This window comes from Equus quagga, chromosome 5, assembly GCF_021613505.1.
Source record: "Equus quagga isolate Etosha38 chromosome 5, UCLA_HA_Equagga_1.0, whole genome shotgun sequence".
NCBI lineage: Eukaryota > Metazoa > Chordata > Mammalia > Perissodactyla > Equidae > Equus > Equus quagga.
Genome location: NC_060271.1, coordinates 58318783 through 58344372, shown reverse-complemented (window position 1 = coordinate 58344372; position 25590 = coordinate 58318783). Strand labels below are relative to the sequence as shown.

Genomic DNA, 25590 nt, shown 5'->3' with positions numbered 1-25590 from the left:
TCATGCAGTTACAGTAATTAAAATAACGTGGTAGTGGCAGAGAAAATGGCAAATGAATCAATGAAAGCAAATGGTCCAGAAACATATCCATGCACATATGAGAACTGAATATCTGTTAAAATGGCACTTCATATCAGTGACTACAGAAAGGACTAATCAATCCTACCTTATATTAGAACAAAAAGAAATTCCAGAAGGATTAAAACTTTAAAAAAATTTTAAAAAGTAGCAAAACTGTAGAAAATATTTTTGTAGGTCTTGCGGTAAGAAGGCCTTCTTAAACAAGAATCAAAACTAGGCAGAATACAGAGGATTTTTAGGACAGTGACAATACGTGGTATGATACCATAATGGTGGATACATTTGTCCAAATCTGTAGAATGTAAAACACAAGTGTGAACCCTAATGTAAACTATGAACTCTGAGTGATAATGATGTGTCAATGTAGGGTCATCAATTTTAACAAATGTACCACTTTGCTGAGGGATGTTGATAATGGGGTGGCTATGCATGTGTTGAGGCAGGAGATATATGGGAAATCTCTGTACCTTCTGCTTAATTTTGCTGTGAACCTAAAACTGCGCTAAGAAATAAAGTCTATTCAAATTTTAAAAAGGGAGAGAACTTCAAAGAAAAAGGATCAAAACTTGGAAGTCAGTAAAGATTGACAAATTTCACAGAAAATAACTTTGGTTTAAAAAGACCTTTTTTGTAATGTGTGAAATAAATTGTGTGAAAACATACAGAAAGAAAGGATGGAAATATATGTATCTATTTGTGGTAGCTATCTCTGCAGAGTAGAGAAGGATCATGGAGGAAGAGAAATGTTCTCTATACAGAACATCCCTGTTACTTGCAGTTTTTACCATCACTCCGTATTTCTTAGGAAATTTTTTGAGCAAAAATTTTTAGAAAAAACACAATGTGAGATACAATATAATTTAATCCTTAAAATAGACATTTAAAATATAATATCTAAAAAGTTTTCAAATGATATAAATTAGAATATCACTTTTCCACTGCATTTTATAATTACATGATGTTTAAAGCAGAATTAAAATCCTGATCAGTGGTAAATCTAGTACCTTTGCTTCTTCAAGTTCCTTGTTGGCGGTATCCACCACAAAATTTTTCTCTTCTTCTAGTTGCTCTGTTAGTTGGTCAATTTTAATCAATTCTTTACAAAGATGCTCATTGTGGCTGGTTAAATCGTCTACTTGACTGCTTACCACCTCCTTACTATCCAAGAGTTTCCTAACATATTCTTCCAAGCCATGATTTGTCTGTTTGAGATCTTCAATCTGTTATAAAAGAAAATAACCACGTTAAAACATTTACTTAGCTTCCCTCTGAGGAGAACAACTAGGTGAGTGGAATCAGGAAGGGAAGTTTGCTTCCCTGGCAAGAAGACTTTACATATCTTTTTTTATTTTTTTAATTTTGTACCATATATTACCCATCTGAAAAAAATATATTAAATGAAAATTTAAAGGTTTATAGCTACATCTTTCAAGACAATTTACAGTTTAATAAAAAATTATTGTTGATTTTAACCAAACTATTAGAAAAATGGCAAAATTTTTACATCTGTAAAAAGAAACCAGTCTTGAAATTATTTAATTTTAATAATTAATACCATCAATTAAGCATTCTTCAGGATTAAATTTCTAAATATTGTTACCAAAATATGTTAACTCTTTAGAAAGGTCCTTTTGAACATATCAATAACTTACTTGACTAAGCTAAATACCAAATCAATCAAGTATTTGCTGACTAACGTGGAGGACCACAGCTTTCCTTCCCAGCCCACTATCAAACCATCAACAGGTGAAGAAAAGGGCCTTTTCTATCACGAAGGTATCCAAATGCCTTTAAAGGAAAAAAAATATATTAGATCCATTGAACAATGATTATGTCAGGAACTATGTGAAATTCCAAAGATACAAAGATAACTTAGGTACCCACCCTCAGAGAATTTGTTTACTTGAGGAAATACAAATACAACATGTTAAGTGCTGTAACAGAAATACCTATGAGATAAAATGGTGGCACAAAGGTCCTTTTCCATAGCATTTTTCTTTCATTGTGTATGTAACAAACATTTATTGAGCACCTACTGTACTCAAGGCACTGTGTTGCCTTGATGTGGAAGATGTAAAAAGAAGAAAAAAAAGTCTCGGTCTTACGGAACATCTAAAATTGCTAAATCCCTCATCTAACGTTATTCTTAGTTCTAAGTGTATTCTTGCTCTGACCTTACTCTTTTCAAATAATTATAGAGATGGCTCTTTCCAAACCACCAAAATCCATAAAGTTTTCTTTAAAATACAAACTTTATCTATAATTTGTCACTATATAAGGAAATATCCTAAAAGTCATGAATTATTTAGCTAAATAGGCTGCAATGACATTTATTATACTCAAAAAATAGAAGCCAAGAAGCACAACAAAAGCCATTATTTTAAATCCAACTGTTCCTTTGGCATTTTCTAAGGCATGCTAACTTTTGAGATTTAGAGGTAAAGAGTATAAATTATCAAATCCAGAAAACAAGAGAAACTTTGAAGAGTTTAAAAAAAAACAAAAAGGGAAACTGTAAATGTACATATTTCCTTAGTTGAGTCTTTTACTACAACTGGCCTGAATTTTAGCAATACCTCCTACTCTCTTCTCTTTTGGCCTTCTCCCATATACAGCTAAAAATTTTTTGAAAATGTAAATTTGAGATAACTCCTGTAACCACATGGCGCTCCATCACACTGAGAATAAGATGAGAAGATGCCATTTGAGATCCAAGCCCTACTGACCTGTCCAGCCTAACTTTCCACCATCCCCAATATATACCTAAGCTCCAGAAACACTATAAGAAACAATCTCATGAAACTCATTTTAAAACCTCTACTAGGGAAGTTATTGAAAATATTATATACTATGTCACAGAACCCTCTTTACAAGAATCCTCAGGGAAAACTTTGCTCAGGAATCAATTTCAGGAAAACATATACTTCTTTTGGATACCTGGTTTATTCTTACTCTGTTGACTGTGACATATTTAACTAAAATGTCCTTTTTGCCTTTGTCTCTAGGAATTTTAAAGCCAATCTGCAGCCCACCTCTAGCAACTAGCACAGAAACTCTGCACAAAGATTTCCTGTCTGTTTGCTAGTCTCATCCCATGCTTTCACTAAGTTTCTTTATTTTTCCCTACTCTTAGCATCTAAGATTTCATTACTCGTATTTTTTTTTAACTATAGGATGTGGGATAACCAAACATAAACCTCATCCATCTATGTCTTTTTGTCTTTGTTCACGGCTTCTACAGTGCCACATTTCTGAGCAACAAGAACACACTATAAATGTTTGACAACCTTTCACTGCACCAGGACAGCTTAAATGCTTCTCCTCTCTGTGCTCCCATAAAGCCTCTTATATAAATTTATATACAAATCTTGTATAGATTTAACTTGTATATTTATATATAAATCTTATGTACATTTATCTTAGTATTTTATAAGATGCATTATAATCATTTGTTTACTTCCCTATCTCTTCCACTAAATTCTACGTAACTTAAGAGACTGTGTCTCTAGTTTCTGTATCAACATACCTCTCATTTCTGTATCATTTATTATACGATCTAGCATATAATGCTCAAATTATTGTTAAATGGAATAAATAAAACAAATACTCTGACATCAAGCCCTACTTTTACTCAATTACACAATTACTTTAGAAGATGCAGTTTAGTAGTAGAAAGAACGTGGGCTTCGGTAGACAGGTTCAAATCCTGTTGCAGTTCTTTACCAATTACTTAATCTTGGCAATTTACTACATTTTCTTGATCCTAAGAGATGCATTAGACTTCAGAAAAAATAAATGGAAGCCTCTTGAGTCTCATATGTTAAATGGAGAGAATACCCATAATTTGCAGGATTGTAGTTAGAAAAGTTCAAGTAAAATTTCTGACAGATAATAGGTAATCAAAAAGCTTTTTTTTTTTTAAAAAAAATTTTATTTTGAAATAACTAAAGAGTCACAGGAAGTTGCAAACGTAGTACAGAGAAGGCTTATGTGGCCTTAACTCAGTTTCCCCCAATAGCTGCATCATAAATATAGTAGAATATCAAACCCAGAGATTAGACGTTGGCACAATGTGTGCACACTGTTCTATTCCATTTTATCACATGTAGATTGCTAACTATCACCTCAACAAGATACAAAATGATTCTATCACCACAAAGATTGCCCTCCTTTTACCACTTTATAGTCATATCCTCTCCCTCCCCATCTTTAACTCTTAGCAATCATTACTCTCTATAATTTTGTCATTTCAAGAATGTTATATAGGGGGCTGGCCCGGTGGCGCAGCGGTTAAGTTCACACGTTTTGCGTCTCGGCGGCCCGGGGTTTGCCAGTTCAGATCCCGGGTGCAGACATGGAACCACATGGCAAAAAGCCATGCTGTGGTAGGCCTCCCACGTATAAAGGAGAGGAAGATGGGCATGGATGTTAGCTCAGGGCCAGTCTTCCTCAGCAAAAAGAGGAGGCGTGGCAGTAGTTAGCTCAGGGATAATCTTCCTCAAAAAAAAAAGAATGTTATATTAAAAAATCATGTGATGGGGGCCGGCCCTGTGGCCGAGTGGTTAAGTTCGCACGCTCCACTGCAGGCGGCCCAGTGTTTCGTTGGTTCGAATCCTGGGCACGGACATGGCACTGCTCGTCGAGCCACACTGAGGTGGTGTCCCACATGCCACAACTAGAAGGACCCACAACTAAGAACATACAACTATGTACCGGGGGGCTTTGGGGAGAAAAAGGAAAAAATAAAATCTTTTAAAAAAAAAAAGTGATAAACATCACAGTATGTGATGTTTTGACATTGGCTTTTTCACTCAGCACAATGCCCTTGAAATCTGTCCATGTTGACACGTGGATCAATAGCTCATTCCGGGGCTGTCCCCGTGGCCGAGTGATTGGGTTCACACACTCCGCTTTGGTGGACTGGGTTTCACCAGTTCGGATCCTGGGCACGGACATGGCACCGCTTGTCAGGCCACGTTGAGGTGGCGTTCCATATGCCACAACTAGAAGGACCCACAACTAAAATATACAACTATGTACTGGGGGGATTTGGGGAGAAAAAAGCAGAAAAAAATAGTTAATTCCTTTTTATTGCTGAGTAATATTCCATGGTATGGATTACCACAATTTGTTTAATCATTCACCAATTAAAAGAAATTTTAGTTGTTTTCAGTTTTTGGCTATAACAAATAAAGCTGCTATGAAAACACATTCATGTTTTTGAGTGGATACAAGTTTTCATTTCCCTGGAATAAATGCCCAGGAGCGCAACTGCTGGGTTGTATGGTAATATATGTTTAGTTTTATAAGAACTACACTACTTTTCAGAGTTGCTGTACCATTTCCCAATCCCACCAGGAATGCATGAGTGATCCAATTTCTCTTCATCGTTGCCAGCATTTGGTATTGTCATTACTTTTGATTTTAGCTGTTCTTATAGGTGTGCATTGTTATTTCATCATGGCCTTAATTTGCATTTTCCTGATGTTTAGAAAGAATGAACACCTTTTTATGAGCTTGTCAACCATATAGCCTTCTGTGAAATAGCTCTTAATGTCTTTTGCTCATTTTCTAATTAGATTGTTTTTTACTGTTGAATTTTGAGAGTTCTTCGTGTTCTAAACATTATTCCTATGGCAGAAACATGGTTTATAGCTTGTCTTTTCATCCCATTAACAGGGTCTTTCATAGAGTGAAAGACTTAAATTTTGATGAAGTCCAAATTATCAACTTTTTCTTTTATGAATCATACTTTTGGTGTGATGTCTAAGAACGCTTCACCAAGCCCAAGGTCTTGAAGATTTTCCCCTACGCTACCTCTAAAAGTTTCAGACATTTTACATTTAAATCTATGATCCATTTTGTGTTAATTTTTGTATATGGTGTGAGGTTTAGGTCTAGGCTCACTTTTTTCCCTAAAAGATATCCAAATGCTCCAGCACCATTGATTGAAAAGACTGTTTTTCAACTCCATCAGACTGCATTTGCACCTCTGTCAAAAATCATTTGGTTGTACTTAAGCAAGGCGATTTCTGGATTCTCTATTCTGCATCATTGATCTTAGCAATACCATACAGTCTTGATTACTGTAGCTATATATTACGTTTTGAAATCAAGGAGAATGACTCTTTCCACTTTATTACTCTTTTTTAAAATTGTTTTTGCTTGGAATAGCATTAAACCTGTATATCGATTGGAGAGAATTGACATCTTTACTATGTTGAGGCTCCCAATCCATGAACATGATATGTCTCTCCATTTGTTTAGATCGTCTTTGATTTCCTTAATTAGCCTTTTGTAATTTTCAGAATACAAGTTCATACTTATTTTGTTAGATTTACATCTGAGAATTCCACTATTTAAGTAATTGTAAATTGTACTGCACTTTTAATTTTGATTTTCACATGTTAATTGCTAAGATACATAAACACAATATGTTTGCCTTGTATTCTGAAGTTGCTGAACTCATTTATTATTTCTAGTTTCTGTATTGTAGATTTTATGAGATTTTCTAGGTAGAAGATCATGTCATCTGCAAACAGGGACAGTTTTATTTCTTCCTTTCAGGTCTGTGTGCCTTTCAACCTTTCAACATAGCCAAATTGTTATATTTGAAGTGTATGTCTTGTAGACAACTTAAAGCTAGGTTTTTTTAATCCACTCTGCCAGTTTCTGTCTTTTAATTGATGTATTTAGACTATATATATTTAATGTAATTACTTTCATGTGAAGATTCAAGTGTGACTTTTTTCTGTTTTCTGTTGTTTTTCCTGCCTTCCTGTGGGTTAGTTGAGATTTTTTAGAAATCCACTTTAATGTACCTATAGTGTTTTGAGTATATCTCTTGGCATAGCTTTTCAGTGGTTGCTCTAGGTGTTATATTATATATTCGCAACTTATCACAGAGTACATTTTACCAGTTCAAGCAAAGTGAAGAAACCTTACCTCCCTTTAGGTCCCTTTACCCTCCTCTATTAATAAAATAATTGTCTTAAATGTTGCCTCTCCCTGCATTGAGAACTACATTTGACAAACATAATTTAGAATCCCCCACCCCTAAAGAGGAAATTCTATTGCATTTACTCCTATTTTTGCTCCATGTGTTATTCTTCCTTCCTTCCTATTCTTCCAAGATTCCCTCTTTCATCATTAGTTAGATATTCCTTTAGCTATTCTTTTAGGGTAGCTCCACTGGCAACCAGTTCTCTTAGTTTCTTAGTTTTCTTCATCTGAGAATGTCTTGATTCCCCTTCATTTCTGAAGGATACTTTCATTGGATACAGAATACTGGGTTGAGAGTTCTCTTCTTCTAGCACTTGAAAAATGTGTCACTTCCTTCTGACCTCCAAGTTTTCAGATCTGCTGTCATATGAACTGGTGGTCACCTATAGGTAATAAACTGTTTCTCTGGTTTCTTTCAGGATCTTTTTTTTTTTTTTTTTTGTCTTTAGTTTTCACAAGTTTGAATATGAAATATTGTTGTGTGGATTTCTTTGGGAGACTCCTGGTAGGTGTTCACTCACCTTTAATCTGTCTTATGACTTTTGCCAAATTTGAGGAATATTTAGCTATTACTTCTTTGAATACTTTTTCAGCCCCACCTTCTCTTACCTCTCCTTCTGGGACTCCAATGATCCAAATGTTAGATGTTTTGTCATAGTCTCACCTGTCCCTGAGCCTCTGTTCACATTTTTTCAATCAATTTTCTCTCTGTTCAAATTAGGTAATTTCTACTTTTCTATTCTCATGTTCACTGATTCATTCCTCTCTCCTCTCCATTCTGTTGTTCGAGAACATTGAGTTTATTTCAGTTACTGTATTTTCTTAATTTTTTTTATTGTTGTAAAATATACGTATCATAAAATTTACCATTCTAATCACTTTTAAGTGTACAGTTTGGTGGTATTAAATACATTCACAATGTTGCACAATCATCCCATATCCATTTCCAGAACTTTTTAATCATCCCAAACAGAAACTCTGTCCCCATTAAATAAATCTCTATGAATTTGCCTATTCTAGGTACCTCATATAAGTGGAATCATACATTTGTACTTCTGTGCCTGGTTTATTTCACTTGCCATAATGTTTTCAAGGCTCACCCATGTTGTAGCCTTGTATCAGAATTTCATTCTTTTTTAAGCCTGAATAATATTCCACTGCATGTACATACCACATTTTGTCTATACATTCATCTGTTGATGGACATCTGGGTTGTTTTCACCTTTTGGCTATTATGAATAATGCTGCTATGAACACTGGTGCACAAGCATCTATTTGAGTCCTTGCTTTTAATCTTTGGGGAATATACCTAGGGGTGCAAAAGCTGGATCACATGGTAATTCTATACTTAACTTTTTGATGAACTGCCAAACTTTTTTCCACCACAGCTGCACCATTTTACATTCCCACTAGCAATGCACAAGCGCTCCAGTTTTTCCACATCCTCACCAACACTTGTTATTTGTTTTTTGGATAACAGGTATCCTAACGGGTGTGAAGTGATATATCTCATTGTGGTTTTGATTTGTATTTCCTTAACAGTTGATAATGCTGAGTATCTTTTCATGTGCGTACTGGCTATTTATATATCTTCTTTGGAGAAACATCTATTCGAATCCTTTGCCCATTTTTGAATTGAGTTGTTTTGTTTTGTTGTTGTTGAGATGTAGGAGTTCTTTACATATTCTGGATATTAATCCCTTATCAGATATATGATTTGGAAATATTTTCTCCCATGCATTTTTTCAATAGACTTTGTTTTTTTAGAGCAGTTTTAGGTTTACAGAAAAATCAATCAGGAAGTACAGGAAGTACACATACCCTGCCTCCCCCACACAGTTCCCCCTCTTATTTACATCTTATATTAATGTGGTACATTTGTTACAACTAATGAACCAATATTGATGTATTAGTACTAACTGAAGTCCATAGTTTACATTAGAGTCCACTCTTTGGATTGTAGATTCTAGAGCTTTGACAAATGTATAATGACATGTATCCATCATTACTGTATCATACAGAATCTTTCACTGCCCTAAAAATTCCCTGTGCTCCATTCACGCCTCCCTCCAAATCCCTTGCAACCTGTGAACTTTCTAATGTCTCTATGTTTTGTCTTTTCCAGGAGGTCATATACTTGGAATCAGAGAGTATGTAACCTTTTCAGATTGGCTTTTTTCACCTAGAAAAATGCTTTCAAGGTTCTTTCACGTCTTTTTGTGGCTTGATAGTGCATTTCTTTTTATCAATGAATAATATTCCATTGTACGGATGTACCACAGTTTGCTTATCCATTCACCTACTGAAGAATATCTTGGTTGCTTCTAAAATTTACATCTGGTTCTTCTTTATACCTTTTATTTCTTTGCTGAGATTTTCTATTTTTTTGGTTCAAGCATGCTCAAAATTGTTTATTGAAACGTTTATATGATGGCTGATTTAAAATCTTTGTCAGATAGCTGTACTATCTGATTTATCTCAGTGTTGGTGTCTCTTGATTGTCCTTTCTCATTGTAGTTGAGATCTTCCTGATTGGGATGAAGAGTGATTTTTTAAATTAAGACCTGGTATTCTAAGACTTTGGCTCTTGTGTTTTAGTAGGCTTCTTGTGACACTGCTCCAACTAGAAAAGGGGGACATTGTCGTTACTGCTAGGTAGGAGTGGAAGTCCAATTTCTCCACTAGGGCTTCATTGACACCTGGGGAGGATGGGGCTACTTGTTATTGCTGGGCAGGGATGGGGGTTCAGGCTCCCCAATAGGCCTCTGCTGATACCACCACAGCTAAGAAGAAGAGACGTACCTCATTACTGCTCCCACGTGTCCTCCACTGCCACTGTGGGTAGGTGGACTTGTTACTGCCGGGGGGTGGTAAATGTCATGACTCTACAATAGGTCTCCTCAGACACCACCCCAGCAAGGAGGAAAGGGGGCACCTCTTACTACCAGGTGGGAGTGGATGTCTAGGTTCCCCATGTGGTCTCTGCTGACACTATCGGGGTGAGTACTTCCTTACTCCCTCGTGGGCACAAAAGTCTTGGTTTCCCACTCAGCCTTCTTCCATGATACCACCTTGCTGGGATGGGGAGTTTGGAGGAGCGGCGGACATGAGGCGCAATTGGGGCTCCTTGTTACAGCAGTAAGGGTAGAAGTCTAGGCTCTTTACTCAGCCTTTGCTGGCAGGAACGGGGCTATAGTTTCTTTCATGGTATTTGCTTAGAGCAGGTAGTTATTGCCTAAAAGTCTCCGTCTTGCTAGGCTGCCCCTTTCCTAGTCCTTTGCCTAGAGAGGGATGGCTTTTTTGAGACCTCTTTTTGTCTGCACCTATTGTTTCTGGGTGCCAGTTTTCCCAGCACTCTGTCTGGAATATATGGAGCAAAAAAGAAAATCTGGGAACTCACTAATGTGTCATTCACTGTGTGCTGAGGCCCCTACCTAGTCTTCCTTCATCTTCCTACCTTTCATAGTGCTCTTATATTTATTTTATACATAATGTTCAGGGTTTTTAGCTGCACTTAGTAGGAGAAGTAGGGAAAAGTAAGTCTACTTCATCTTCCTAGGAGAGGAAGTTTCTTTCAATAGCCTTTCTTAACAGCTATACTACATGTCAGGTACCAGTGATACAATACTGAACTTGAAGTTCAGAGAAACTGGATTCAAATCTTAGCTAACTTGAGAATTCAGAGAAATCCTGGTTCTGCCACTCATTAATCAAATATCATACTTCTTTAACCTCTTGGTACCTAAGCTTCCATGTCTGTAAAATGGAAATAACATTACTATTTCACAAGATTGGGATGATTAAGTAAGACTACATACTTGAAAGGAACTGATACAACACTTGGCACATGCTTTGCACTCACTGACCCGGAATCTATGTGCATCAAAATGGTTAGATAAAAATGGAATGATTTTAAACCCATAAAATTTAAATGAGCACAGAATTACTATTTACTCTGCATCTTCTTGTTTTAAAATATCCCCATCCCAAATTAATTCAGAGAAATATGTAAATTAATGTAACCTGTAATTTCAGTGTAGAGATGAATCTTTCTTGATTTCTCACTTCTTGTTCTAGCTGGAGAGTGTTCTGGTATTTTTCAGCTTCAGAAACTGGAGCCCCTAGACCAAAATCATGTTCTTTGGTGGTAACCTAGTGGAAAGAAAGGGAATAATATAGAGACATTCAGTTTAATATAACCTTGTGATTTTTCACATCAATAAATTTTAAAAATTAACAACAGTCTTAGATACATTTTCCATTGTTTTTAACCTTGTCCCACCAGCTAAAAGGATTTCATCAAGGTTTACTTTCTTAAAAATTTATGCTATAAAACTTTTTCTGTGTCTTCCAAATACAAAACTATAATATTACACATGCTTTTCAAAAAACACATACCCTAACTTATCCCCTTGATAATTACAGTTCTAAGGAATATGGGTCAGCAGGAAATTAAGTAGACTACTTCTAGGCCCATGTTATCCAATATAGTAGTCACTAGCTACTTGTTTATCAAGGTTTGTTAGGGCCGGCCTGGTGGTGTAGTGGTTAAGTTTGCGTGCTCTGCTTCAGTGGCCTGGGATTTATGGGTTTAGATCCTGGGTGTGAATCTACACACTGTTCATCAGGCCATGCTGTGGTGGTGTCTCATATACAAAGTGGAGGAAGTTTGTCACAGATATTAGCTCAGGGCCAATCTCCCTCACCAAAAAAAAAAAAAAAAAAAGGTTTGTTACCCATATCACAAAGAGCTAACTTCCCTAATATATAAATAATTCCTATAAATAAAAAAGGAAAAGGAATACGCTAATAGAAATATTGGCCAAAAATATGGATATTTCACAAAAATGGTTTTTAAATAGATTTAAAGATATTCAATCTCACTTCAGAAGGATACAAATTAAAACAACACTGAGATACCATTTTTTAACCACCACATTGGCAAAGATCAAAAAGTTGGATATATAACTTAGCATTCTTATACATCACCAGTGACAGCATAAATTAGTACAATATTTACAGAGAACAATTGTGCAAAATCTATCAACACTACAAATGCACACATCTTCTGTAAAAATAATTCCATTTCCAGGAATTTTTCCTACATATATATTTGCACATGTGCAAAATAACAAAAGTTAAAGATTTTCCACTTAAGCATACTATATACATACCACACTGCACTGTGCTCTTTTACTTGACAATGTATCTTAGAAATTGTGTAATTTAGGGAAATTATTTGTTCTTTCCCTGAATCAAGGCTGCCATTATGTTAAAGAGAGAATTTGCTACAAGCCTCCTAAATCTCTCCTGCCAACACAGCTGCTGTTCTCCAAAATCTAGTGCTCAGTAAACTATAGGATTAGGATCCCCCGGTCACCGACCTTGTATTACACCCTGTGCAATCTAGCACATGGCAGTCCGACAGATTTTCCTTTTTCCCTTTCCCTAAACGAGACACAAATCTGCTTTTCTGTTCTTCATTCCAGCAGTTAGTGGCTTACCTGGAATTTCAGCACTAGCTCTCACAGAGTATTTCTAATTATGCACCATTTAGGCCTTTATGGCTTAGGCCAAAATCCTAACTACCATTTCTTATATATAGTCTGTTTAAAAACGTGTTCCTAGTTATAAACATTTGATTTAGAATAACAGAATCAAATGATTCCTCACTACAGCAGTACTTTTCAAATTTCAGTGAACATACGAATTGGAAATCTTGTTAAAATGAAGAGTCTTATTCATAGTAGGCCTGAAATACTGCATTTATAAAAAGCTGCTCAGTGATCCCTACTTGACTAGTACAGAGACTACACCTTGAATAGCAAGGATCTATTTAACTAAAGTCTAAACCTGCCTAGCATTTATAGTTCTTTACAATTTGGTCCCTTTCCACTTCTCCAAACTAATCTCTTACTTGACACCCCTAAGAACCCCTCTATTAAAGACAAACTATTGTATACCTTCTTCATACATACACTCAGAAACATATTATCTTTTGCTCATGAGCCTTCCCTTCACCTTTTCTCCCTTTAACTAAAGACACTTCTAAGGCTCAGCTTGAATTTCACCTTCTCTAGGAGATTTTCTCTGTCTTCTCCATCGAATAGTGATCACTTCTTCATTGAGACTGCTGTATATATTGGTTATAGAACAATTTATGTAGCTATTCATTTTTTTCTGGATGTCTTCCTCACACAGTTATTAAAATCTTAAAAATAAGCAATGTCCTAGAGCTCTCTGTATTCCTACGAACCTGCACAGAGTTCTTTGTATAATAGGAAGGTGTCAATAAAAATTTGTAGAGGTTGATAATGAAGCAGTGTACTAAAGCAGATAAAACTGAACTTTTTTTCTTCTCTTTGGTAAACTGAACAGTCAAGTGAGGATCCTATAAATTACCTATCAGGCTAGTCTAGAAATTAAAAGTAGGAAGAGGTCAAGAGTTCACCTGACAATTGTGACCAATCATATCAGGGTTGCTACTTCCCCTGCACTAGCTTTGAAGGCAATAAAAAAGGAGAGAAATCAGCATATCTGAAAGTTCCATGCCTGGCTTGCCAGTTTCCCCAGCCTCAGGCCACCTGAATATCTTCCCCATTCATATAATCTCTAAATGGAACTTTGAATGAAACTTATGTTCCTGTACAGATCTCAGAATGCAAGTAAAGGGACTTTGCAAGCAGCAAATTGTTATCATAAACAACCCAAGCTAGAATCACAATCATTCTCAACTGGGAAGCAACATAGCATAGTGGTTAGGAGCATATTCTTTAGCATCAGACTACCTATGTGCTAGCTCTGACACTTCTTAGCTGCATGATCATCGGCAAGTTACTTCTCTGGCCATGGCTTCCTCATCTGTAAAACAGGGATGATAACAGAACTGCCTCATAAAGTTTTTATGAGGATTAAATGAGTTAATATATGTGAAGCACTTAGAATAGTGCCTGGCAACAAGAAGTGCTATGTATGTTGTTATTATTTACAATTACTATTATGAATAATTCCTCCCACTTACTCAACTTACCTAATTGGACATCAAATCCTACTGACCTTTACACTAAAATCTCTCTAAAATATATTTCTTCCACCCTACTATCACTGTTTTGGTTCATACTATCAGACTGTAATAGTCACATTTATTCATTTATCAAACAAGTTTATAAACAGCTAGAATAAGGATGAACCAAAATTAGATTCTGAGAATAGAAAGAGGGAAAACAAATAAAAACCTACAATTTCAACCCTCAATGAATCTAGGGAAGTCCAGAACAAATAAATCAGAAATTACAGTACAGCACGATTAGTGCCACATCAGAGGAATGCACATGTATGTCACAAGAAAAGGACTACAAAAAGGTATTTCTGACTTCTACTTCCCCCAAAAAGACTTAGGGTATATTTTTCATCCCCAAAAAACTATGAACATACCCCTACTGGAGCCCTTAACATGTTATATTATGTTTATTGGATGTCCCCAGCCATTCCAACTTTAACATATCTAAAACATGATAAACACGTTAATCCCTGCCTCCACATGTTCCTTCCCAGTCTTTCCCATGTGAAATGGGACCATCATTTGCGCAGTGCCCAATGTCAAAAACCAAGGAGTTGTCTGTGTTTCCTCCTTCCCTGACCCCTATCAAATCCATCAAAAAGCCCTGTTGGTTATACCTCCAAAATATATCCCAAATCCATCCTCTTGTCTACATTTTCATTACCACTTCCATGGTTCAAGTTACCATCATCTCCCCACATGGATTATTGCAACAGTTTCCTAACTGGTCTTTCTGCTTCTACTGTTGCTCCCTACAACCTATTTTCCAAACTGAAATCAAAATAACCACTGCAAAATAATGAGATGCTACTCAAAAACACTCCAATGGCTTCCCACTACAATTAGAATAAAATCCAAACTTTTTAAGGTCCTACATGATTCGGTCCCTGTCTTCACTTCCCTAAATAGACATAGTACTTTCTTCTTTGTGCACCCACCAGCTTTATTGCTTTTCTTTCTGTTCCTCTGCTGAGTCAATCGCATTCCAACTCGAGGCCTCTGTCCCTGCTTTTCAGGTTGGAAAACTCTCCCCCAGCCCTTCGCATGGCTGGCTCCTTCTTACCCTCAGCTCTTCGGCTCAAATGTCAGACAGTCTTCCTTGACCTCTTAACTTAAAGTAGCCTCTCTCCTAGTCAATCTCTCATCAGGTTTTTTGCTCTTAACACACTTGTATCATGTTTTCCTTCACTTGTTTATGGTCCGTCTCCCCTACTAGACTGCAAGCTCCAAGAGGACCTAGACTCTTGTCTAGTCACTGCTATATGCAGAACGCCCAGAAAAGTGCCCAGCACAAAGTTGGTACTCTATAAAACATTTTCAAAATGATGAATTTTGATGATTTGAACAAAGTAGTTTCTGGGGTTTGAGGAAGAAGAATAAATGAATGAGTAGTAAAGAAGAGAAAATAGAAAATGTAGACTTCTTTTAAGAAGCACGATTGTGAGAAGAGAGATAGGGTGAAAGTTGGAAGAAGACCAAGGTTGTTGAAGGGTCATTACAAGAAACACTTGTTTCTTAATTCTCTTTACATCAATGACCTCTTTCAGAATTCAACAAAAGCCTTGGGTCTTCTCCTCAGGAAAATACAAATACATACAAAACCTCACAAACAATTTCAGGGAGTTCAAGAACTCTAAAGTTCTTGTACTCCAGATTAAGAAGCCCTACAGTATAAACACAATGAAGATTCCTGATATGGGTTAACTAATAACTAATTAACTAATTAAAGAAAGGTCTAATAAAGAAAGGCCACTGAGCTAATGAGAGGAAATCCAGGTAAAGGGTATGCACTGTCCTCTGAGACAAAGAAGAGAAAAGTAAGGTCAGGTGAAGATTTAGATATGAAGGGGTAGAAATGTGAAGAAGTTCCTGCTTGGTAAAATTTTAATTTTTCAGTGAAATAGGAGGTAAGATCATGTGCTAAAAAGCATCATTAGTGTTGAGTGAAATATCAGGCATATACTACGTTCTCAACAAATATCTACTGAATATTTTGATAGAATAATTGAAAATACTGGAGTACTTTATATGAGATTCTGAAATCTGGTTCCACAAAAGGTCTCTTTGTTTTCTTTTATAAAATTGTCTCCAAAAGTTTAGACTGACAGACACTGCAGCAGGAAGGAATAGCCTCACTAGCAGAAGAATGTAGAAAATTACACAAAATTTTCTGAATAACTGAGATAGAGGTTTTTGTATTTATAGTAAAAATAAGTGAATAAATGATTTGGGGGTTCACTTCAAACAAAACAGTAAAGCCATAATGTATAACCTTTCTTATGAAAAAGAAATAATCTCTCCAGTCATTCCATCTGAACCCAAGCTCCTCACTTCTCTTCAATCCAGCCTAGACTGTAAAGAAGTAACTTATCTTTTTAAAGGAGCATAAAACAATGGCCTTAGCAAGGGAAACAAAAGAAAAAATAAACAAATGGTACTACATCAGACTAAAAAGCTTCTGCACAGCAAAGGAAACCATCAACAAAACCAAAAGACAACCCACCAACTGGGAGACGATATTTGCAAATCATATATTCTACAAGTGGTTAATTTCCAAAACATATAAAGAATCCATACAACTCAACATCAAAAAAAAATAAACAATCTGATAAAAAAAATAAGCAGAGGATATGAACAGATATTTTTCCAAAGAAGATATTCTGATGGCTAACAGACACATGCAAAGATATTCAACATCAATAATTATTAGGGAAATGCAAATCAAAACCACGATGAGATATCACCTCACACTCATCAGAATAGCTATAATTAATAAAACAAGAAATAAGTGTTGGAGAGGTTGCGGAGGAAAGGGAACCCTCATACACTGCTGGTGGGAATGCAAACTGGTACAGCCACTATGAAAAACAGTATGGAGATTTCTCAAAAAATTAAAAATAGGAATGCCATATTATCCAGCTACTCCACTATTGGGTATTTATCCAAAGAACATGAAATCAATAATTCAAAAAGATATATGCACCCCTATGTTCATCACAGCATTATTCACAATAGCCAAGATGTGGAAGCCACCCAAGTGCCCATCAATGGATGAATGGATAAAGAAGATGCAGTATATATATATACACACACACACAGACACACACACACACAGACACACACACACACACACAATAGAATACTACTCAGCCATAAAAAAGACAAAATTGTGCCATTTGCAACACGGATAGATCTTGAAGGTATTATGCTGAGCAAAATAAGTCAGACAGAGAAAGACAGATACTATATGATTTCTCTCACATGTGGAAGATAAACAAACAAACACACAGATAAGCAGAACAGATTAGCGGTTACCAGAGGAGAAGGAGGTTAGGGGAGGGCAAAGAGGGTAAAGAGGCACATATGCATGGTGATGGATAAAAACTGGACTGTTGGTGGTAAACATGATGCAGTCTATATAGAAACAAATAAAGGATGTACACCTGAAATTTACACAATGTTGTAAGCCAATATGACCTCAATAAAATGATAAACAAAAAACCAAAAATCCAATGGCCTTAGGAGAGGTATCATTTATCAAGACCTCTTGGAAATATGAGAAGTTACATAGATATTTTCAAGAGGCTTTTCTAAACTAAAAGAGTTTAGTACTATATAAACTTGTTAACAGCATAATTAAGACAAATAGAATCACCTTACTAACTAGCTCACTTCAAAAGATTATCATGGGGTACATGTATAAGAAAGTTCACAGGAGTGTTGTTCCTATTTACCAAAAACTGTAATAACTTTAATGTCCACCAACAGTTGAGTAGATAAATTGTGGTATACTCGTATAATGTGCAACACTAAACAACAAACTACAAGCAACAAAAGGATAAATCTTAAAAACACAACATTGAATAAAAGAAGCAAAATGCAAAAGAATAAGTAGTACAACTCCATTTATAAAAAGTTCAAAACTAAGCCAGACTAGAATATGCGCGTTTACATACAAAGATAGTGAACCAGCAAGAAAGTGGCTATCAGAGAAGTCAGAACAGTGGCTACATCTGGAGAGAAAGGGCATGTAACTGCAAAAGGGAATGCAAAGTAACACCTGCTCTAACTGCCTCTGTATATGGAGTACTCTAAAAGCAAATTATCCTAAGACAAACTGATCTAAGCAACTGAAAAAGACAGAAAGAGAGCCCAGAGGATCTCTACATCTGATTACATGTTGGGCAATAAGCAGTGATTTTCTTCAGCAGGTAAACAAAATAAGATATATTCTGGAAGCTGCCATTAAATAATGTCAAAGCTTACTGTTTAAAATAAATATTTCGTTAATGTACCTTCCTAGTTATTTCCTACTAATTAAGACTGAAGGGTTTAGTTCAATAATGAACTAAAACACAAACAAGAATCAGTTTTATCCTCGAGGCAGATTTGAATGACGTGACACATATTTATAACTAACCTATTTCATTCTAGTTATAAACCGATGGTTGTTCTATTTGTTTCCTTACAGGTAAAAAAAAAAAAAAAATGAAACGCTGAAAATCAGTAGAGGAAATTTAAAACAACGAATATCATGAGATATAATGGCCTGGACTGGAAGTAGGAAAACTCTGGGACACTGTCCTCTACGAAACTTTTCCTGAAGCCGCGATCTTTGATTTTATTTAAAGAAAAAGAAATGTATTTCTATCTGTATTTAAGTATCAGGTCCATGATTGCCGCATAGCTATTTAAGTTTCAAATATTTTTTCAAACAAAAGCCATCTTACCCTGCCTTTCCTGTTTGTAATTTCTACTGAAATTATATGAGATTTTCATGCAAATGTCTACGTAATCTCAGCCCTTCACCTCCCAAAGTCCACAAAGAGGCTTAGAAGTGAGAGCTTGGGAGTCAGGAAGAGCCAGGTTGAACTCCCAAATTTATGACTTCCAAATTCCTCAGCTCCACTGGAGAGCGCTTCTAAACAGAACAGTACCCCCCAACAACCAAGCGGAGAGCTGCGGCAGGAAGCGAAGCGGTCACCATAGGAACTGGGATCAACCCTAAACTCCCAAGAAACGACAACAGGGGCAAAGTTTGCTCCTGGAGGGCTTCTCCGGACAGCAACTCTGCCGGCTACTGCCTCTCACACCGGCTCAAGCACCGAATACCCATCTCGGGGGTCACCCACTGCTCCCAACCCCCGCCACACTCGCCCTCTTGCAGCCGCCCTCTCTGAGGCCTTCTGGCCCAGGAGCTGCTTTACCCCAACCAGGCGCATCCCTGCTGCTTCTACCTGGAGCTCTGGGTCCCTCCCTGGACTCCTCGGCCCGCTGTCCTCCCTGGAGCTCATCCCGGCGACTGCCAGAGCTCGGCCTCAGCCTAGGATCCAGGTCCCTCCCCGTCATCATCCTCCGCCCCTTTCCCCTTTCTTTCCACCCTCAAATCCACCTGGCCCCGCCCCGTGGCAGGACCCGGCGGGAAGGAGGCGGAGGCGGTTAGCGCCGGTCGGCGCCGCCGTCGGCCCCGCCCTCACGCTCAGTACCTGAGGGGGCTCGTCCTCCACCTCCCCGGCGCCTTCGCTCCGCTTCCGTCCTGCGCGCCCCCAGTCCCCGTGCGCAAGCGTACCTGGCTCGACTCTTCCTCTCGCGGGGACTGAGAGCTGTGCGCGCGCACTCACGTACGCAGCGACTCGTACGACCACCTGCCCGCCTTACAGGGCGTCTTGGAGAGGCCTCTTCCAGATCCATCCACGCTGCGCAGGCGCACGCCCACGGAGCGCCCAGTCGCCCGGCTCGAGCGTCCCGTCTCCTAGTAACCAGCCGCCAGCCCCCTTCTGCAAGACTTTTTTCGTCCTCCCCGCCGGGGGCTGCCACACCTGGATAGGACGCGCGTGCGCAGGGCTGTATCTCCTCTTGCTGCCTTCCCTCGGCTCTGGAACACCTGCTGCTTGGCTGCCGCGGCTGTGTGTCGCTTTTCCAAGGGATCGGGCACCATTCCGGACCCACGTTCGGTGAACTCGTTACTCCTCAGAGCTGCTTTAGGCGCTGGGAGGTTGGTGCGCTCTCCTGCCGCAGCTAGGGGTCGGTTTGCGGGGAGCTTCGCAGGTCGGGTCCTGCTGCTGCAGCCTCTGGGGAGAGAGCCGACCTGTTCGAGTGAGCGCCGGCAGCCTGCACCCTGCAGTCTGGGGAGCCTGCGGACCCGCGGCTGCAGTCAGCCCTGCACGATCCAGGCAGGGTTGAATAGGGAAGTGGCAGAACGACCAATGAAAGCGCAGATTCCCGACCGGTATTCTTTGTCCACATGCCAATCCTTCTCCAAGTCCCCTTTCCAGAAAAACTGGTGATAGTTAACGTAAAAAGGAAAGAGTATGCAACCTCACTTGATATTTAATGTTATATCGGTTGTTTTCCTGTTTAATACCGTTTAAACTCGTCTTCTCTCAATTAGGAACCTTCAGTCTGGGAACACACTTTTAACCAGATGTGATATTATTTTTGGCCATCCAACTGTGTTAAAATTAACTATGTTACCTAAAAGTAGAGAAATTAGTTTTGTAGTGAAAAAGAATGAGAATTGCATTATTCTGCCAATTTTTGGGAGCCCACCTTGAAAAGAAATAGTCTTTTTAACAATTGTTAGCTTTTAATTGTCCCACCCTTCTTAAATAACCCCAGAGCTTCTAAACTCTAATGGTGACTTTATCTCCCTATCTTTTCCTACAGATGAAATAGATAACTAGGTTTTTCTTATAGCTGTTCTCGGATGATCTTGATAAAGCAATCGCCTGTGCATTTCAAATGTAAGCTCACATTTGAAGAGACTAAGTCCTGTTTTTGCCAGGTGAGTACTCATTTTTTCCCAAAATGTATTATTGGCAGGCATAAACAAATTTTATGTTAGAACCAATTTCTTCATAAAAGTACATTTAAATATGTTTTTTGAATATCTGCTGTGATTTTTTTCATTATTTGTGCCATTACATTTTCTCATATTTTGTAGCATTTACTTTTAGATATCATATACTTTGTAAGAATAGCTAGATACTAAAAACAAATTGAATGTCCCTGTTATTTTAGATAAAGAAGTCAGAGATCCCAAGAGGTACATTTCCTCTGAAATATAATTATACTTAATTGATAAAATAAGTTACAAACAAGCATGAGCTCTCAAAGGCCATCCTGAAAAGTTATTTTAGGGAGAATTATGTATAATCTCGTTTCCTCTTCAGATAGGAAGATTATTTTGAAATAAAAGTTCTCATTATCTAGCATTATTGAAAAGAAATAGGGAAAAGTATACAAACTTCAAAACTCAGCTGGAGTTGAAGACTTGGAGGGAGGAGACTATTAACATAGGAAATAGGAAAGTACTTCCCTTAGGGGAAAAAGCAGGAAAAGTTTTAGCATTTATGTATACCGTCTAGATGTTACTGAAGATTCTTTGGAAAGAATATAGGGAAAAGATCATCATCTTAGGCCAAACCAGACCATGAAGATTTTCCTTTCTTATCTTACCAAGGACTATTGACTTCCTCCCCCAACCCAAGAAAGTGAAAATTTTCTTCCCTCTCTGGAACCGGAAAGAGTGGTGAATGCTCTATCCTGCCCCAACTAACCCTTTTTTAAGTACCTCTGCTCTCTTCTTTGTGACAGACACTTCTGTGCAGTTCTAAGGTCTGGGTTTTCTGTTCCCTTAGTTTCTCCATCATTTCACAAGCTTCACTTACGAAAACCTCTATTTTGCCTTTTTTTTTTTTCCCTACACCTCCCTGGTCCCCTCAAAAAAAAAAATCTGGGACTCCAATTACACATATGTTAAGCTGCTTGATATTGTCCCACAGCTAACTGATGTGCTGTTCATTTTCTTTAAATTGGATAGTCTCTATTGATATATTTTCAAATTCTCTATTCTTTCCTTTGGTAGTGTTAATCTCATCCACAATATTTTTCATCTCTGGAAGTTTGATTTTTTTTTAAATATCTTCCATTTCTCACCTCATCATGCTCATGCTTCGCTCTACCTTCTTGAAATAAGGAAGATATTTTAAATAGTTGTTAAGGTCCTTGTGTACTAATTCTATCATCTGTGTCATATCTGGGTTTGTTTCTATCAACTGACTTTTTTTCTCCAGGTTATGGGTCATAGTTTTCTACTTGTTTTCATGCCTGGTAAATTTTTGTTGGCTGCCAGACATTGCAGAGTTTACGTTATTGGGTGCTGGAGGTTTTTGTTTTGGTGTTTTTTAAAAAACATATTTAGGCTTTGTTCTGAGATGCAGCAAAGTTACTTGGAATGTTTGATTCTTTAGAGCTGCCCTGTCAAAAATAGTAACCACTAGCTACTTGTGGCTGTTTGAATTTATGTTAATAAAATTAAATAAAATCTAAAATTCAGTTCCTCATTTGTATTATGTACATTTCAAATTCCCCAAGCCGCACATGGCTAGTGGCTACTGTTTTGGACAATTGATATAGAATATTTTCATCGTTGCAGAAAGTTCTATTGGACAGCGTTGCTTTAGAAGCTTGCTTTTAAGCTGTTAGGTCCAAAATAGTCTTTATCTAGGGTTAATTTGGCCTCGTTACTGAGCCAATACCTTTCTGAGGACTCTACTCAATGCCCATGTTTTAGGAGTTCTTTCCACTCCAGCTGGTGGGGACTCTGCTTCTGGCCCTGTATAAGCCCTAAGGACTAGAATGCCTTCTCCTTTTTGGTGGTTCTTTCCCAGGCTTCAATAGTTTCTTTTCACACATGCCCTCATCAGTACTTAGCCAAAAAATTGTGGTGAATCCTCTGCAGATCTCTGGAGCTCTTTCTCTCATTCACCTCTTTCTTCTCACCACAATTCTAGCCACCTTGGCTTCCCCAAACTCTGGACTCTCTTCTCAACTCATTGAACTGACCAGGTTTTTTGTGGAATCTTTAGTGTTTTCTACATATAAAGTCATATCTTGAATATGTGAATGTGAATAGAAATAATTTTACTTCTTACTTTCCAATTTGTATGTCTTTTATCTCTTTTTGCTCTGGCTAGAACTTCCAGTACTATGTTGAATGGAAGTGGCAAAAGTGGGCATCCTTGCCTTATTCCTGATCTTAGAAGAAAAGCTTTCTTCATTGAGTCTGATGTTTGCTGTGGGTTTTTCATATATGGCTTTTATTATATTGAGGTAGTTTACTGGTTTTCCTAGTTTGTTGAGTGTTTTTATTTCCTAGTTTGTTGAGTGTTTATATGATGAATTTTGTTAACTGGTTTTTTGCATCAATTGAGATGATTATGTGGTTCTTTTCCTTCATTCTGTAATGTAGTGTATTACGTTGGTCAATTTTCATATGTTAAACCATTCTTGCATTCCAGGAATAAATCCCACTTGGTCATGGTGTATAATCTTTTTAATATGCTGCCCAATTCAGTTTGCTAGTATTTCATTGAAGATTTTTCTGTCAGTGTTCATAGGAATATTGGTCTGTTATTTTCTTTTCTTGTAATGTTTTTGCCTGGCTTTGGTGTCAGGGTAATGCTGGCCTCATAGAATGAGTTAGGAAGTGTTCCCTCCTCTTCAGTTTTTTGGAAAAGTTTGAGAAAGATTGGTATTAGTTTGTCTTTAAATGTTTTGTAGAATTCGCTAGTGAAGCCATTGAGTCCAGGGCTTTTTTTGTTGAGAGACTTTTGATTACTAATTCAATCTCCTTACTAGTCATAGGTCTATTCAGTTTTTCTGTTTCTTCGCGACTTAGTCTTGGTAGGTTTTATGTTTCTAGGAAGTTGTCCATTTCAGCTAGGATATCCAATATGTTGACATACAGTTGTTCATAGCACTCTCTTATAATCCTTTTTGTTTCTGTAGAATTGGTAGTAGTGTCGTCCCCACTTTCTGATTTTAGTAACTTGAATCTTCTTTTTTTTTAGTCCATCTAGCTAAAGGTTTGTCAATTTTATTGATCTTTTCAAAGAAGTGCTTTTGGTTTCATTGATTTTTCTCTATTGTTTTTCTATTCTCTATTTCATTTGTCTCTGCTCTAATCTTTATTATTTCCTTCCTTCTGCTAACAATGGGTTTAGTTTCTTCTTATTTTCTAGTTCCTTATGTTGTAAAGTTAGGTTGTTGATTTGAGATCTTTCTTGTTGTTTAATGTAAGTGTTTATAGCTATGAATTTTCCCCTTAGCACTGATTTTGCTGCATTCCATAAATTTTAGTATGCTGTGTTTCTGTTTACATTCGTCTCTAAGTATTGTCTAATTTTCCTTGTGATTTCTTTGATCCCTTGGTTGTTTGAGTGTGTTGTTTAATTTCCACAAATTTGTGAATTTTCTGTTTTCTATTATTGATTTCTAACTTCATCCAACTGTGGTCAGAAAAGATATTTTGTATGATATCTATCTTTTCAAATCTGTTGAGACTTAATTTGTAGTGTAACGTATGGTCTCTCCTGGAGAATGTCACGTGTGCTCTTGAGAAGAATGTGTATGCTGTTGTTGTTGGGCAGCGTGTTCTGTGTATGTCTGTTAGATGTTGTTGGTTGAATTTGTTATTTAAGTCTTCTATTTCCTTACTTACCTTCGGTCTGATTGTTCAATCCATTATAGAGAGTTGAGTATTGAAGTCTCCAACTATTATTGTAGAACTGTCTATTTTTCCCTTCAATTCTGTCAGTTTTTTGCTTCATACTATGATTTTGATGGTGTGTTGTTAGTTGGTAAATGTTTACAATTTGGGAAGCATCTTAATTTTTTGCAGAATACCTAGCAGAGTGTTGGTCTTCAGTAATTATTTCTTTAATCCATTAATAGTGAATTAAAAGTTTTTGATAACAAGCATGATAGAAAGGACTGAGAAGTTCTTTTATTTTCTGAAAAGTGATGAAACGTAAAATCTTTTAAAAAAAAGGCTTTCAAAGAAATCCTTAGAATCTGCAGACCCTCCCACAAAGAAAATGTAAACACTAAGAGATGGAAGGCGATTTTACTTTACATTTTTGGCATCATCACCATGAAATTTCAGTAAAACAAATATTGCCATGAAGTTAGTTGAAATTCCCACTGTATTCACTTATTACCATTTTTTTCCCCCAAGCAATCAAGTTGAAGAAACGTTTCCACTACTTAAAGAGGTACCTGTAAACTGTATTTATTCAGCTGTCTCAATGGGATTTTCTCTTAGTAAATCTGCTACTCAGGTATCTGCTATGCGTATGGATTCGAAAGTGGATGATCACTTAATGCATGGGGCCGAGAAAAGCAAGCTGGAACCAGTGACTCAGTTATTTCAAAACACCAAGAAAATAAGATTAGAAGACACAAACCAAGAAAACTTTGCAAGAAGTAAAGAGACTGGCACAGGATCTCTTTCAGAGAAAGCCTTGGGTCCAGTGGTGTATGTTAAAGAAAGTGATGGGATAGAAATGACAGATGTGGAATGAAGTTATTTGTACATATTATCAAAGAACCCAAAACTTGCTTTTGACTAAGAGGGCAGCTGAATGAGAACTTAACCGTGTTAG

The 25590-nt window shown here is 37.2% G+C and overlaps 1 protein-coding gene and 1 long non-coding RNA gene across 8 annotated transcripts in view; one reads left to right on the top strand and one right to left on the bottom strand.

The window, feature by feature from the left end:
- Nucleotides 1-19728, bottom strand: part of TSGA10 (testis specific 10) — a 114409-nt gene extending 94681 nt beyond the window's left edge. For 5 of the 7 annotated variants that reach the window (XR_006888848.1, XM_046663363.1, XM_046663364.1 and 2 more), the window contains exons 1-3: nt 19381-19486; nt 11107-11235; nt 1086-1301 (exon numbers count right to left, since the gene is read on the bottom strand). Coding sequence is in view for 4 of the 7 variants with exons in the window: in XM_046663363.1 (XP_046519319.1) it covers nt 1086-1301; nt 11107-11235; nt 19381-19437 (402 nt within the window). In the remaining 3 variants the exon portion in view is untranslated. Of the gene's footprint in view, nt 1-1085; nt 1302-11106; nt 11236-19380; nt 19487-19629 lie in introns of those variants that run through there. The other 2 variants (XM_046663366.1, XM_046663367.1) reach the window with 2 other exon arrangements.
- LOC124240362 (uncharacterized) lies at nt 19717-25179 on the top strand. The gene is made up of 3 exons (XR_006888849.1): nt 19717-20372; nt 20810-20927; nt 25164-25179. It is a non-coding gene; the product is annotated as an uncharacterized LOC124240362 (long non-coding RNA).
- The last annotated feature ends 411 nt before the right edge of the window (nt 25180-25590 follow it).